General features: G+C 28.4%; 3 protein-coding genes across 3 annotated transcripts; all 3 read right to left on the reverse strand.

The window, feature by feature from the left end:
* Positions 1 to 564: 564 nt before the first annotated feature.
* Positions 565 to 1,569, reverse strand: LOC124943769 (F-box/kelch-repeat protein At2g44130-like). Its single transcript, XM_047484240.1, has one exon. The coding sequence runs from the start codon at positions 1,567 to 1,569 to the stop codon at positions 565 to 567; it is 1,005 nt and encodes a 334-aa protein (XP_047340196.1).
* Positions 1,570 to 6,546: 4,977 nt separating this feature from the next.
* On the reverse strand, positions 6,547 to 7,620 carry LOC124943770 (F-box/kelch-repeat protein At1g55270-like). Its single transcript, XM_047484241.1, has 2 exons — positions 6,690 to 7,620; positions 6,547 to 6,566 (listed from the first exon to the last, which is right to left on the reverse strand). The coding sequence occupies exons 1-2, from the start codon at positions 7,618 to 7,620 to the stop codon at positions 6,547 to 6,549; spliced, it is 951 nt and encodes a 316-aa protein (XP_047340197.1).
* A 4,061-nt stretch (positions 7,621 to 11,681) lies between these two features.
* Positions 11,682 to 12,692, reverse strand: LOC124943771 (F-box/kelch-repeat protein SKIP20-like). Its single transcript, XM_047484242.1, has one exon. The coding sequence runs from the start codon at positions 12,690 to 12,692 to the stop codon at positions 11,682 to 11,684; it is 1,011 nt and encodes a 336-aa protein (XP_047340198.1).
* Between the last annotated feature and the right edge of the window lie 1,441 nt (positions 12,693 to 14,133).

The raw sequence follows: 14,133 nt of genomic DNA on the forward strand, positions 1-14,133 counted from the left end.
CTATAAACACATTTATCTAGACGCAAAAATTGCCGCCTAACAGCTCGATTTCAGAACCCAGAGACTGATGATATCTACCTCTTGCTACCATTATAGACTAAAAGAGGGATCAAATCTTATATTATATCGAGATAAGTTGATCCAATCAATTAAAGATTTAAATGTGATCTTTAGATCAAAGATTCAGAGAAGGAAGTACATCATATCCTAGGTTTAGATAAACTCTAAGTATCTAATTCAAGAAATTCAAACAAAGATTCTTCAACAAAAGTCGGTTCTAATCAGAATTTAAAAGATTCACAATATCTGACAAACAAGTGGAAGCACAATAATATTGATTTGATGTGGAGAACACAACATAATCAATCATCACAGAGACAATAATCAATAGAGCCAATTAATTTGATTGGAGCAACACTAGGTTTGATCACAACTCAATTCAAATTCAACTTGTAACTAGCAACATTTCATCATTCCCAACATTTAAATCAAATAAAATTCAAATTCCAAACTATAATATGAAATAACAAAGGATATTCAAAATTAACAAGAAAAAGATGCAATTTAAACTTCTACACAACAACTTGATAGAACATATGTAGCAGCCTCAGAACTAACAGTCTGGATTCTTTCATACTTACCATATTGAGACCGCATAAATAATATTTCTTCCCAATCATGTCTGCTGTTTTGGACGGCTGTGACCATTACTAAACTTTGTGCACCCAATTGGACTCGAGAAAAGTGTGATATGAACTTCGATTTCAACTCTGGCAACTCCTTTCGCAATTCATGAAAATCAAACGTAGTGTAGCAATAAGGACTCGAGGAATCAATAGTTTGTTCCAATTCTCGTTCAACTAGTCTCCATTTTCCAGTTTGAAAATGGTATACCTCTGCACAATGTTCATTAATGTGTTTTGTGTTGCAACCATTTAAAACACATAATTCGTCTCCAATTACCTTCAACTCATGACACCAACTTATCTTTTGACTCATCTGAGGCAACTCAGTCCACTCGTCCTTCCTCATATCATACGCCCAAACCGAGTTGGATTTATTACCTTTGTAAACTACGATGAATATCTGACTATCAAAACCCACCGCAAAGAAGAATGGCCAAATTGTCGGCAAGTCCTTGCCTTTCCACCATCGTCGAGTCACAAAGTCCCACACGAACAAGGAAGTCGCCAGGTCACCACGACCATCGCAAATCAAAACAATTTTTCCTTCGGCGCTAGCAATCTGTATTGACACATAAAAATCATTTATGAAATTAGGGACCGGGGGAAGTCGGTTCCACTCACGACTCATCGGGTCAAACACGTGGATAACAAATTTGAAGACTGAATTAGAATCGGGTGGCGAAGAACGAGTATGGTGAAGAAAGCAAGCGAGTTGATTCGTATATCCCAGTTGTTTCCTGATCATGTAAAAATGACGAGTTTGTAGAAGACGACGCCATTTACGACAGACCCACGATGCGGAAAGTATGTCCTTGTAGTGAAGACGAGCAAGACACTGAAGAACCAGGTCTTCTGTCAAATCATCTATAGTTTGTTCTTCCATGGTAATTTCTTGCGTAATGGATACACGGAGAAGAAATTAATATATAAATTTGGTTTTAAAATTAGGGTTGTGAAAATATGTTATCCATAGTCTCGGCCCATATGTGACATATTTGCCTTTATTTTATTTTAGTTTTATTTTATTTTTTTTAATAAAAATTAATATTTACTTATTTGATACATGATTTATTTTTTCAAATATTAAAAACAATTATATTTCACAAAAACAAAAATATCAAACAATTAAAAAAATTTAAATTTTTTTTCATCCACTTCTTATTTAATCAAATTAGTCATTTGAAAAAAATAAGTTAAAAGATCAAAAGTCACATATTTCTATTCCCTCCGGAAGTGTTTTGGATAGAATCGAAAAAAAAAAAAACTGATTATCTAACTGATAGTTTATCAGTTTCATTTTATGGATTTATCGATTAAACTAGTTATCTGATTAAATGATTTTATGGTTAACAGAACTATTTTTCTACCAGTTTTATTGATAATAATTTTATTTTATAGTTATATTATTTATTTTTTAAATATTATATTAATTATAAATATTATTTAATAATATATATATATATATTTATTATTTTTAAAATTTAAATAATAATTTGTCAAGATTTTTTTTTGTAAATATTAATTTATATATCCATTAGTTTAGAAGTATACTCTTAAAATATATTATATTGTTAAATTAATATAATATATTATAAAATATTTCTAAATATATCTATATAAATTTGGTTTTAAAATATTTCTAAATATATCCGTGGTAATTTCTTGCGTAATGGATACATGGAGAAGAAATTAATATATAAATTTGGTTTTAAAATTAGGGTTGTGAAAATATGATATCCATCATCTCGGCCCATATGTGACATATTTGCATTTATTTTATTTTAGTTTTTTAATAATAAATAATATTTACTTATTTGATACATGATTTATTTTTTCAAATATTAAAAGTAATTATATTTCACAAAAACAAAAATATCATACAATTTTATAAAAAAATTAAAAAAAAAATTCATACTACTTATTTAATCAAATAAATTTAAAAAAAATAACTTAAAAGATTAAAAGGTCACAAATTTCGATTCCCTCAAGGAGTGTTTTGGATGGAATCGACAAAAAAAACCGAAAAACTGATTTCATTTTATGGATTTATTGGTTAATCGGTTTAACCGTTATAGTTATCCGGTTTAACATTTGGTGGTTAACAGAACTATTTTTATACCTGTTTAATTTGTAATAATTTTATTTTATAATTTATATTATTTATTTTTTAAATATTAGATTAATTATAAATATTATTTAATAATAATATATATATATATTTGTTATTTTTAATTTTTAAATAATAATTTGTCAAGATTTTTTTTTTTATAAATATTAATTTATATATCATTAGTTTAGAAATATAGACTCTTAAAATATATTATATTGTTAAATTAATATAATATATTATAAAATATTTCTAAATATATCTATATAATATATAATATATAATAACAATAATATAATATATATTATAATATAAAAAAAAATGAAGAATAATATAATAGGAAGTAACAAATAAAGATTTTGAATTTTTTTTTTAATAAATTTAATACTTAATTTAAAAAATGAATTAAATTACCTCTAAATTGAGAGGAATAAATCTTATTCCGAGCCATACACTTTCTCTCTCATTATCTTCACTATTCTATTTTTTCTCTCTCATAATAATAATAATTATAATATATATATATATATATATATATATATATTATACGTTTCTTTACTATTAAATAAATTTTATTTATTTATTTATTAAAAAATAATTTTAATTATTTAGATAATATTAAAGAATTATTTAAAATATAATTAATAAATAAAATTTTAATAATAATTACAATAATTAATAATAATATAATTATTTTTAAATATTATATATTAATTATAAAATTATAATAAATTAATTAAATATAAATTATAAAAACTAAAACTAAAATAACAATTCTATATAAAAATAATATTTAAATAATATTAGAAAAGTTAAATATGAATTATTTTGATAAAAATTGTTATTAAAAAACTTATATCATGTTATAATATATTATTAAATTAAAATTTATATATAATAAATGTATTTATTAATATATATTATTTGAAAGACCTTTTTTTTATATTATTTATGTTTAATATATAATTTTTTATTTATTCAATTTTTTTATAAGTATTTTTATTTTGAAAAAGTTTAATTAATATGATAAAATATTAGATGTTTATATTTTATTAAATTATGATATATTTAAATATTTTATATATTTTAAAAAATTATAATATAAAAATAATAATATTTTATATTTTTAATTAAATAAAATATAATAAAAAAATTGAATATTAATACTAATTTTAATAACAAAATTATATTTATTATTTAATAATAAAATTATAATAAATTAATTAAATATAAATTATAAAAACTAAAAATAAAATAACAATTCTATATAAAAAATTTATTTAAATAATATTAGAAAAGTTAAATATGAATTATTTTAATAAAAATTGTTATTAAAAAAATTATACCATGTTATAATATATTATTAAATTAAACTATATATTTAATTAAATGTATTTATCTCTATTAATATATAATATTTGAAACATTTTTCTTATATTATTTATGTTTAATATATATTTTTTTTATTTATAATTATAAAAAATTTGAATCATTTTATTTTTGTTATAAGAATTTTTATTTTAAAAAAGTTTAATTAATATGATAAAATATTAGATGTTTATATTTTATTAAATTATGACATATTTAAATATTTTATATATTTTAAATAATTATTATGTAAAAATAATAATATTTTATATTTTTATTTTTATTTTGGATGATTCAAGCCACTCAGCTTCTTCGTGAGATTTGACTTACTTAGGAATGTTATAAATAACTCCTCAACTCATTCCGAAGCCAACCAACCAACACAAAATCCTTAAATAAAAAAAAATTGAAATCCGCTATTCAAGCTTCAAAGCTTCGGATTTTTCGAAATTTCCATTTAAGGCTTGGAAACTCGGATCCTTGCATCTAGAAAGCTTTCATAAGGATTAAACAGTGTTCTCCAATCCTTTGTTTAATCATCTTTAACGATCATCTACAACATGCACCAGCATTTCAATATTGTTGTTTCAATATTTCAACAATGCTAAAGCCTAGACACATTATTAGGACCAGATGAATAATCGGTTAAACACTCAAACGTGATACAACAATTGTCTAAAAAGATAAGTTTATAAAGTAGAGACTGTTTTTGAACGGGTACGAAGGACATAGCGCGAAAACTTTTTCCCAAGTATCACCAAACTTCGAACCAAACGAAACTCTGGTATAAACTACGTTTTTATACGTACACCATTTTTATTAACTTTCATAAGATCAATTAGCAATTAGCGACTCTTTCTTTCAAATAAATAATATTTTCTTGAATTAATCTTGTTAGATCAAAATTCAAATTGGATTTCTTCAAATTGCCATTTGATTAAAAAAATCTCTAGATTATTAAAATTTGAACAAATATTAATCGTTTGTATACGATTACTTTTAAAAGCTGACAGGTATTATCAAATTCTTTTAAAATAATGTCTTATTTTAAAACGATGCTTGGCACGTAAACCAATATTGATTTTTATTGTGCCACTCCACTCCCATATTGCCACGTGTTATACACGTGCTAAGCTATGGGATCTCTAGGAGTCATAGGCAGATCAACCAAGGTTAAATTCGTCGAACCAACGAGCTACCCCTGGTCTCATATTGCCACATGCGCCTCAAAATGCACGTGCTAAGCTATGAGACATCTTGGGAGGCTACAATTCTTTAATTTGAAAAAGAAAAAAAAAGCAAAAATCTTTATTTCAAGACTATGAGTATTCTTCCAAAAATACGAATTAAACGTTTAATTCTATAAAAAAGAAAAAAAAGAACAACAAAGAAAATTGGTTTGAGATTAAACTCTTCAGTCGTTCTAACCAACCAACCATTGAATTTATTCTTTAGACAAAGAACCTAGAGTTTGTACATAAAATGTTTTGTACGCAAAGAGATTCTCTCTCATCCTCATGATTCCGAACGAGAATGTTGCCACAAGAGATTCTATATATCTAATTGTCAAAGTTAAAGAGACAATTAAATTTTAATTTTAAAAAATTACTTATTCAAAATGCGTTGGTAATTATTTTACTGGATTTAATATAGCAACTAATGAAGTGCCAGAAAATGTTCAAATATATTTCATTACATATATAGTGACAATTTTAGTATTTCGCAAATTGTTTTAACATTTAGCCATGTTTTCTATAATATGATTTAATATTATGTACAAAAATATTTTTTTTGGTATGAAATCTGGTTGCATGCTTAATTAAATATATTCATTTCTAATTATAAATTACAAATTTCAATTTCATCAAAAACATAAACAAAACTTTATATTTCATTCTAAATATTTCAAAATTCAACAATAAAAACTCATAAAACCAGAAAATTATCTAATTAATTATCAAAACACCTAGATAGTGCTGAATGTTAACTATCTAATAACCGATTTGATCAATTAAAGATTTAAATGTGATCTTAATAACGATTTGATCAAAGATTAACAGAACTATACCATATCCTAGGTTTACATAAAACTCTAATTAAGTATCTAATTCAAGACGATTCAAAGAAAGATTCTTCAACAAAAGTTGGTTCTAGCTAGTCAGAATTCAAAAGATTCACACTATATGATAAACAAGTGGAAAGACAATAATATTGATCTGATTTGGAGAAGACAACACAATCAATCATCACAGAGACAATACTCAATAGAGCCAACTAATTTGATTGGAGCAACACTCAATTCTAACCCATTCAAATTCAACTTCTAACTAGCAACATTTCATCATTCCCAACATTTAACTAGAGAATCCATCAATCAAATAAAATTCAAATTCCAAAACTATAATCTGAAATAGCAAAGTATATTCAAAGTTAGCAGGAAAAAGATGCAATTTAAACCTCTACACAACAACTTGATAGAACATATGTAGCATCCTCAGAACTAATAGACCTTATTATTTCAAAATTACCATAAGACTGCATAAATAATATTTCTTCCCAACCATATCTGTTGTTTTGGAAGGCTGTGACCATTACTAAACTTTGTGCACCCAATTGGAGTCGAGAAATGTGTGCTATGAACTTCGATTTCAACTCTGGCAACTCCTTTAGCAATTCATGCAAATCAAACTTAGTGCAGCAATAAGGACTCGAGGAATCAATAGTTTGTTCCAAATCCAGTTCAACTAGTCTCCATTTTCCAGTTTGAAAATGGTATACCTCTGCACTATGTTCATTGTCAATGTGTTTTGTGTTGCAACCATTTAAAACCCATAATTCGTCTCCAATTACCTTCAACTCATGACACCAACTTAGCTTTTGACTCATCTGAGGCAACTCAGTCCACTCGTCCTTCCTCATATCATACGCCCAAATCGAGATGGATTTATTACCATTGTAAACTCCGATGAATATCTGACTATCAAAACCCACAGCGAAGAAAAATGGCCAAATTGACGGAAAGTCCTTACCTTTCCACCATCGCTGAGTCACAAAGTCCCACACGAACAAGGAAGTCGCCAGGTCATCACGACCATCGCAAATCAAAATGAGTTTTCCTTCAGCGCTAGCAATCTTTATTGACACATAAAACTCGTTTATGAAATTAGGGATCGGGGGAAGTCGGTTCCACTCACGACTCATCGGGTCAAACACGTTGATAACAAATTTGAAGACTAGATCAGAATCGGGTGGCGGAGAAGGATGCTGAAGAAAGCAAGCGAGTTGATTAGTATATCCCAATTGTTTCCGGATGCCGTAAAAATGAGGAGTTTGTAGAAAACGGCGCCATTTACGACATACCCACGATGCGGAAAGTATGTCCTTGTAGTGAAGACGAGCAAGACACTGAAGAACTAGGTCTTCTGTCAAACCGTCTATAGTTTGTTCTTCCATGGTCATTTTTGTGCCGAATAGATACCACCGAGAAGAATTTATATAAATTTGGTTTTAAAATTAGGGTTGTGAAAAAAATGTTATCCTTTATCTCGGCCCAATGTGATATATTTGTCTTTTCTTTTTTAATAAAAAAATAATATTTACTTATTTATACATGATTCATTTTTTCAAATATTAAAATAAATTATATTTGCAGAAACAAATATCAAACAAATTTTCAACAACATAATTTAAAATATTTAAAAAAAAATATTTAAAAAATGTCTTTACATTCGTTTGTACGAAGTAGTGGTAAAGATTAAGCTAGTAAATCGTTTATTTTTGTAAATGATGCAATTCACATCACCTTTGTGTTATTAGACGTTTGACTCCTCGAACTACGCAATTACAAACCAATAAAATTGTTGAGACGTCAATCTACCAAGTTGACGCAAACCTCTAGTTATGTTACGAATTATGTCATGTAACTTAGACAAGTTAGACACATACAGTTGGACTAATTAGATATGCGTTGAGAACTATGATGGCAAAATTAAGATGAGGAAGGGTGTCAACCTTCTAGCTAGCTATGCAACTAGTCTTCATACTATAATGACATAAAATTAATATATATTTGGTTTTTTTATATTAGAAAGACTATGAAAACTCCCTTGGTTATTTCACGCAGCTAGTCTACAAACTATAATTGCGTAAAATTACTATATACATAAAACGTTCACTCGCATAAGGACTCAAAACTCTTCAACTATTTCACATAGTTGGTCTTTGAACCATAATAGCTTGACATCAATAACTTGCGTTCATCAATCCGCAAAATAATGAAAATGTTATGGTTATCTCACACAGTTAGTCTTCAAACCATAATATCTTAAGATTAGAACATCGTTTTCTCAGCCCGAAATATGACTTGAACCTCGTGTAGCATTTCATAATGTCTCGATATTCGGGAAAAGAGCAAAGACGAAGACGACATGAGCTTCTTTAGAAAAGATTTGATTTCCAATCTGCTAGACCAAGAGAAACAAAATGTCAAAAGATATGTGGAGCGCGAGGATCACGTGGCCCGAGCTGTCTAGAAAGACGGTAAGGAGGCCATTTCAAAAAAATACATTGGGGACGATACAAAAAAGAAAAATGAAGAAATTTTATTTGCATCTTGCATTGAGGGCTCGATTTCATGTTATTTGGTTTCTAAGATGACTAGTATTTCAAACATGATTTGATCGAATAATTTCTTCATTCCTTAATATATGCTTTTTTAAATGTCTAGTTTTGTTTCTATTTGGAAATTATTTTCAATATATCTATTTTTTTTTAATATAAGTGTTTGCCCAATTGAACATTGAATTCAAGAATTTTATTATTAAGTTAGTGTTCTTAGGATTAGGGTTAAAAACTTAGAGCTTAAAATTAGAGTTTTGAGTAAGACAAATCACTCAATTTAGGTTCATATCACATTTAATATATATTTTTGTTGCATTTGTTTGTATAAATGGTGTAAATGGGAAAACTCAAACTATTAATGACATATTACTGACTCTAACTATTAGATGTGAATATGCTCAACATAATTCTACATTTTTCTATTTCTATATTCAATTATCATACTTTTTTATTCATAATTTTTTCAATAATACATCTCATGACATCTATAAAATTTAATTTTTTTTTGTCAATCTAGTTTAAACTTTACATAAGATCGATTATCTCTTTCTAAACATCAACAATTTACACTATATATAATTGAAAAAGATCTGAATATCTTAAGTTGTTCTCGAGCTCTCTCAAGTTGTTCGTCAATGGCATCGCCCGTCGAGAATGAAGACGTCAGAAAATATAGGGTTGAAGGACACATGTTGAAGGGTTTTTTGATTCAGATATGAGTGGTGATATTGACACAATGAGATCAACTTCAGGGTATTTGTTTACCTTTGGAGGAGGAGTTGTATCATGATAGTCTCATCTACAAAAATGTGTTGTTTTGTCTACTACAGAAGCTGAATATATTGTCATTACTGAATGTTATAAGGAAATGAGATGGATGAAAGAATTGTTGAAAAAAATAGGCATTACACAAGACAGGTTTGTGGTGTTTAGTGACTCATAAAGTGTTATACATGTGAGCAAGAATTCAAGTTTTCATTCACGTTCAAAACACATCCAAAAAAGGTACCATTGAATCTGTGAAGTGCTCGAGAAGAAAGAAGTTATACTTAGAGAAAGTGCATGCAGATGAGAACGGGTCAAATATGATGACAAAGGGTTTGTCAAGAGGAAATCATGAGATATGTTGTGTTAAAGCCGGAATGGTTCTGGTAGGAGCGTCACGATGATGAATGTTTATAGAAACATTCTCCCATGGCTCGGAAGGGGGATAATTGTTGAGGTGTTCCTTGCCATTGCGGACGGGTTTTAAATTTCGGGTAAACGGGTTAGGGTTTTCTGTTATGAAAACGGGTTAGAGTATAAATACTTTTTTTGGGTATTTTTTCTCATAATACAGTAAAGCTGAGAGAGAGTGAACAGATCTAGAATTTTTTCTACTTGTTCTTGTTCTTGTTCTTTGACTGATCCAGAGTGAGAGGTTGGGGGAGCTTTTAATTGTGGATGATTCCAATCATTCCTAGTGTAATCACGTCTTTAATTTAAGAGCAGGGCATGTAATTTCTACTATTGACATTTCTTTGATTTAGTGAAACTTATCCCTCCCGTGGACGTAGGTCGATTTTGACCGAACCACGTATATTGCGTTGTTATTGCTTTATGCTATTTCAGTTCTTGGAAATCTGTTTGTCGTCATAGACAATTTGGAAACTAGTTTATTACAGGTTTAATTTCTAAGAAGATTTGTAGTTTTGTTGTTGCAAAACCCAACAGGATACTTTAGTAAGGAAAGTCAAGATTAAAGGTAGGTTAATAATTTGTTTCTTTGTTTATGTAGATTACTAAGAATCTGTAAGGAATTTATAAATTTGAATAGGAAAGAAACAAACCATGAAGATCGGCGATGAATCTAATGTTGCAATTCCAGTGAAGTTAGAGAGAGGAGACAATGGAAATTTGAAAACAAATGAAGAACGAGACACCATAAGAAGCTTTACACCATAAACGACGAAAAATTAAGAACATTACACAATCCTAAACTCAAACCCAAACTCTAAACTGATCTGAATAATGAGACCATCTATTTATATACTCTGATGTACGAGCATTACATATGTGCGAGAATCATGTAATGCTCGTATGATGATGTGCGAGCATTACAGATGCGAGAATCATGTAATGCTCGTATGATGACGTGCAACATTACATAATTCTTGTATATGTAATGTTCGCATATCAGCGATAAATGTGTTATCGGGGGCAAAAACGATATTTCACATGACGAAAAGGCCCTTTTTACAAGGTTTATCAAACGTGGCTTTTTTGAATTTCACCCTATTGTGAGGGTCATTTGATCCAATTTTCCTAATTAGATGTATTAAAAAATGTTAACCGTTTAAATAACAACACTATCCCACCACATATGTGTTTCATCAAATATTTGTCAATAAGTGATAACTATATATTTTCAAAATGTCACAAATTGAACACCACAAATTGAGCACCAAGTAATTTATTATTCATTTCAATATATCACTCTCCGATATCCTATTGTTCTAGGGTTCTATACACAAATCTTATATTATATCAAAATGGAGATAAATGGATCCAATTAAAAATTTAGATCATGATTTTAAATCAAAGATTCAAAGAAGAAGATGTTTTCAATAACCCTAGGTATCTGATTCAAGTAGATTCAAACAAAGACGATTTTCAAAATGTTAGTGGAGATACATGACTAACAAGTGGTAGCACAATAATACTAATCCAATGTGTAGAAAATACTCAACAGAACCAACTAATTTGATTGGAGCAACACTAAGTTTGATCACTCCTCAATTCTAACTCATTCAAATCCAACTTCTAACATTTATTTAGACAATCAATAGAATGAAATTAAAACTCAAAACTATAATACGAATACCAAAGTGTATTCAATGTTAACAAGAAAAAGATGCAATTTAGAATTCTACACAACAACTCGATCCAACAAATCCAGCAAACTCGGAACTAACAGGACATATTCTTTCAAAATTACCATCTTGAGACCGCATAAAAAATAATTGTTCACTACAAAAACTGCTTCTATCGACGACCTTGACCATTACTAAACTTTGTGCACCCAACTGGAGTCGAGAAAAGTGTACTATAAACTTCGAGTTCAACTCTGGTAACTTCTTCAGCGACTCATCCAATTCAAACGAAGTGCAGCAATTAGGACAAGAAGAGTCATTAGTTTGTTCCAAATCCCATTCAACTAGTCTCAATTTTCCAGTTTGAAAATGGTATACCTCTGCACTATGTTCACTTTCAATGTGTTTTGTGTTGCAACAATTTAAAACCCATAATTCGTCTCCAATTACCTTCAACTCATGACACTGACTTAGCTTTTGACTCATCTGAGGCAACTTGGTCCACTCGTCCTTCATCATATCATACGCCCAAACCGAGTTGAATTCATTACCTTTGTAATCTCCGATGAATATATGACTATCAACACCCACCACGAAGGAGAATTGCAAAATTGACGGCAAGTCCTTGCCTTTCCACCATCGCTGAGTCACAAAGTCCCACACGAACAAGGAAGTTTTCAAGTCACGAACATTGCTAATCACAACGAGTTTTCCGTCAGCGCTAGCAATCTTAGTTGACACAGAAAACCTATTTACGAAATTAGGGATCGGGAGAAGTCGGTTCCACTCCCGACTCATCGGGTCTAACAGGTTGATAACAAAATTGAAGACTGGATCAGAACCGGGTGGCGAAGATGAAGAAGGCTGAAGAAAGCAAGCGAGTTGATTCGTATATCCCAGTTGTTTCTTGATGCTGTAAAAATGACGAGTTAGTAGAAGACGACGCCATTTACGACATACCCACGATGCGGAAAGTATGTCCTTGTAGTGAAGACGAGCAAGACACTGAAGAACCAGGTCTTCTGTCAAACCGTCTATAGTTTGTTCTTCCATGGTCATTTTTGTGCCGGACGGATACACCGAGAAGAAATTATATAGATTTGGTTTTAAAATTAGGGTTGTGAAAAAAATGTTATCCATTATCTCGGCCCAATGTGATATATTTCTCTTTATTTTATTTTATTATATATGTTTTTAATAAAAAATAATATTTACTTATTTGATACATGATTTATTTTTTCTTTATATTAAAATAAATTATATTTGACAAAAAAATAATAATAAGTAAAAAAATAATTATCAAACAATTCTCAATAACATAATTTTACAAAAAAAAATTAAAAAAAAAAATTTATCCACTTTTTTTAATCAAATTAGTACGGTAAAAAAAGTTGACTTAAGAGATCAAAAGTTTTCTCTCAAAAAGTGTTTTGAATGAAATTGTAAAGCCATGATTAGGACTGTAAAAAAAAGAAGCTTATCAATTTTATTTTATCGATTTATGATTAATCGGTTAAACGGTTCAAGTTTACATTAATAAAAATTTCTATCCACTTTTTTTTCATCAAACTAGTACGATGAAAAAAGTTGACTTAAGAGATCAAAAGTTCACGTGTTCGATTCTCTCCGAGAGCGCTTTGAATGAAACCGTAAAGCCATGATTAGGACGGTAAAAAAATAGCTTATCAATTTCATTTTATCGATTTATGATTAATCGGTTAGAATTATTTTTTAAAAAAGATTTTAATTTATATAATTATTAATTTAAAAATATTGAATATATTATATTATTACAATAATATAATACATTATAAAATATTTCTAAATATATTTATAAAATATATTATAATCAAAGATATATATTAACTTAAAAATGTGAGTTTTTTCTAAAAAATTAGCTTAGAACTCATGACTACTAGAAGATAAACTCAAATTTTCACCCTAAACCAATAAGCTAAACCATTTTATGATTATAAAATACTAGAAATCTCTTTTTTTATTTTATTTAATGGGCTGCCCTGAGACCTGAGAGTGGGCTGCCCTAGGGGCTCGTGCTTACCTGATTATAATATATTATAACGATAATATAATATATTATAACATAAAAAATTGGAGAATAACATAATAGAATAAATAAAGATTTTGAAAAACAAATATTTAATAAATGTATTACTTAATTTAAAAAATGAGTTATTGGTTCTCGATTAAACTCGGTTAACCGACTGGAACCAATAGAACCAGAACTAGTAAAATCGATATTAATACCGATCGATTAACCGATTTATAAAACAAGAGATAACTGAACTTAACTGGAACCGATTAATCGATCGGTTGAACACACATAATTATAAAATGATAGGTTAGTTTTCCATAATTTTAAAAAAAATAATAGAAAATTTTATTTAATACAAACATTTATACCGAATAAAAGTAAAATCTACTTACTTACAATTTAAAAAATTTCAAAATTAATCGTGTCATCAATTATATATAAATCCTT

This window comes from Impatiens glandulifera, chromosome 6 (assembly GCF_907164915.1).
Source record: "Impatiens glandulifera chromosome 6, dImpGla2.1, whole genome shotgun sequence".
NCBI lineage: Eukaryota > Viridiplantae > Streptophyta > Magnoliopsida > Ericales > Balsaminaceae > Impatiens > Impatiens glandulifera.

Bases quoted from the DNA above. Each gene is read 5' to 3' on its own strand.
- LOC124943769 (XM_047484240.1), bottom strand. From the start codon at position 1,569: ATGGAAGAACAAACTATAGATGATTTGACAGAAGACCTGGTTCTTCAG.
- LOC124943770 (XM_047484241.1), bottom strand. From the start codon at position 7,620: ATGACCATGGAAGAACAAACTATAGACGGTTTGACAGAAGACCTAGTT. The intron at 6,567-6,689 runs GTAATTTTGAAA...TTGCTATTTCAG, and splicing joins ATTATTTATGCAGTCTTATG to ATTATAGTTTTGGAATTTGA.
- LOC124943771 (XM_047484242.1), bottom strand. From the start codon at position 12,692: ATGACCATGGAAGAACAAACTATAGACGGTTTGACAGAAGACCTGGTT.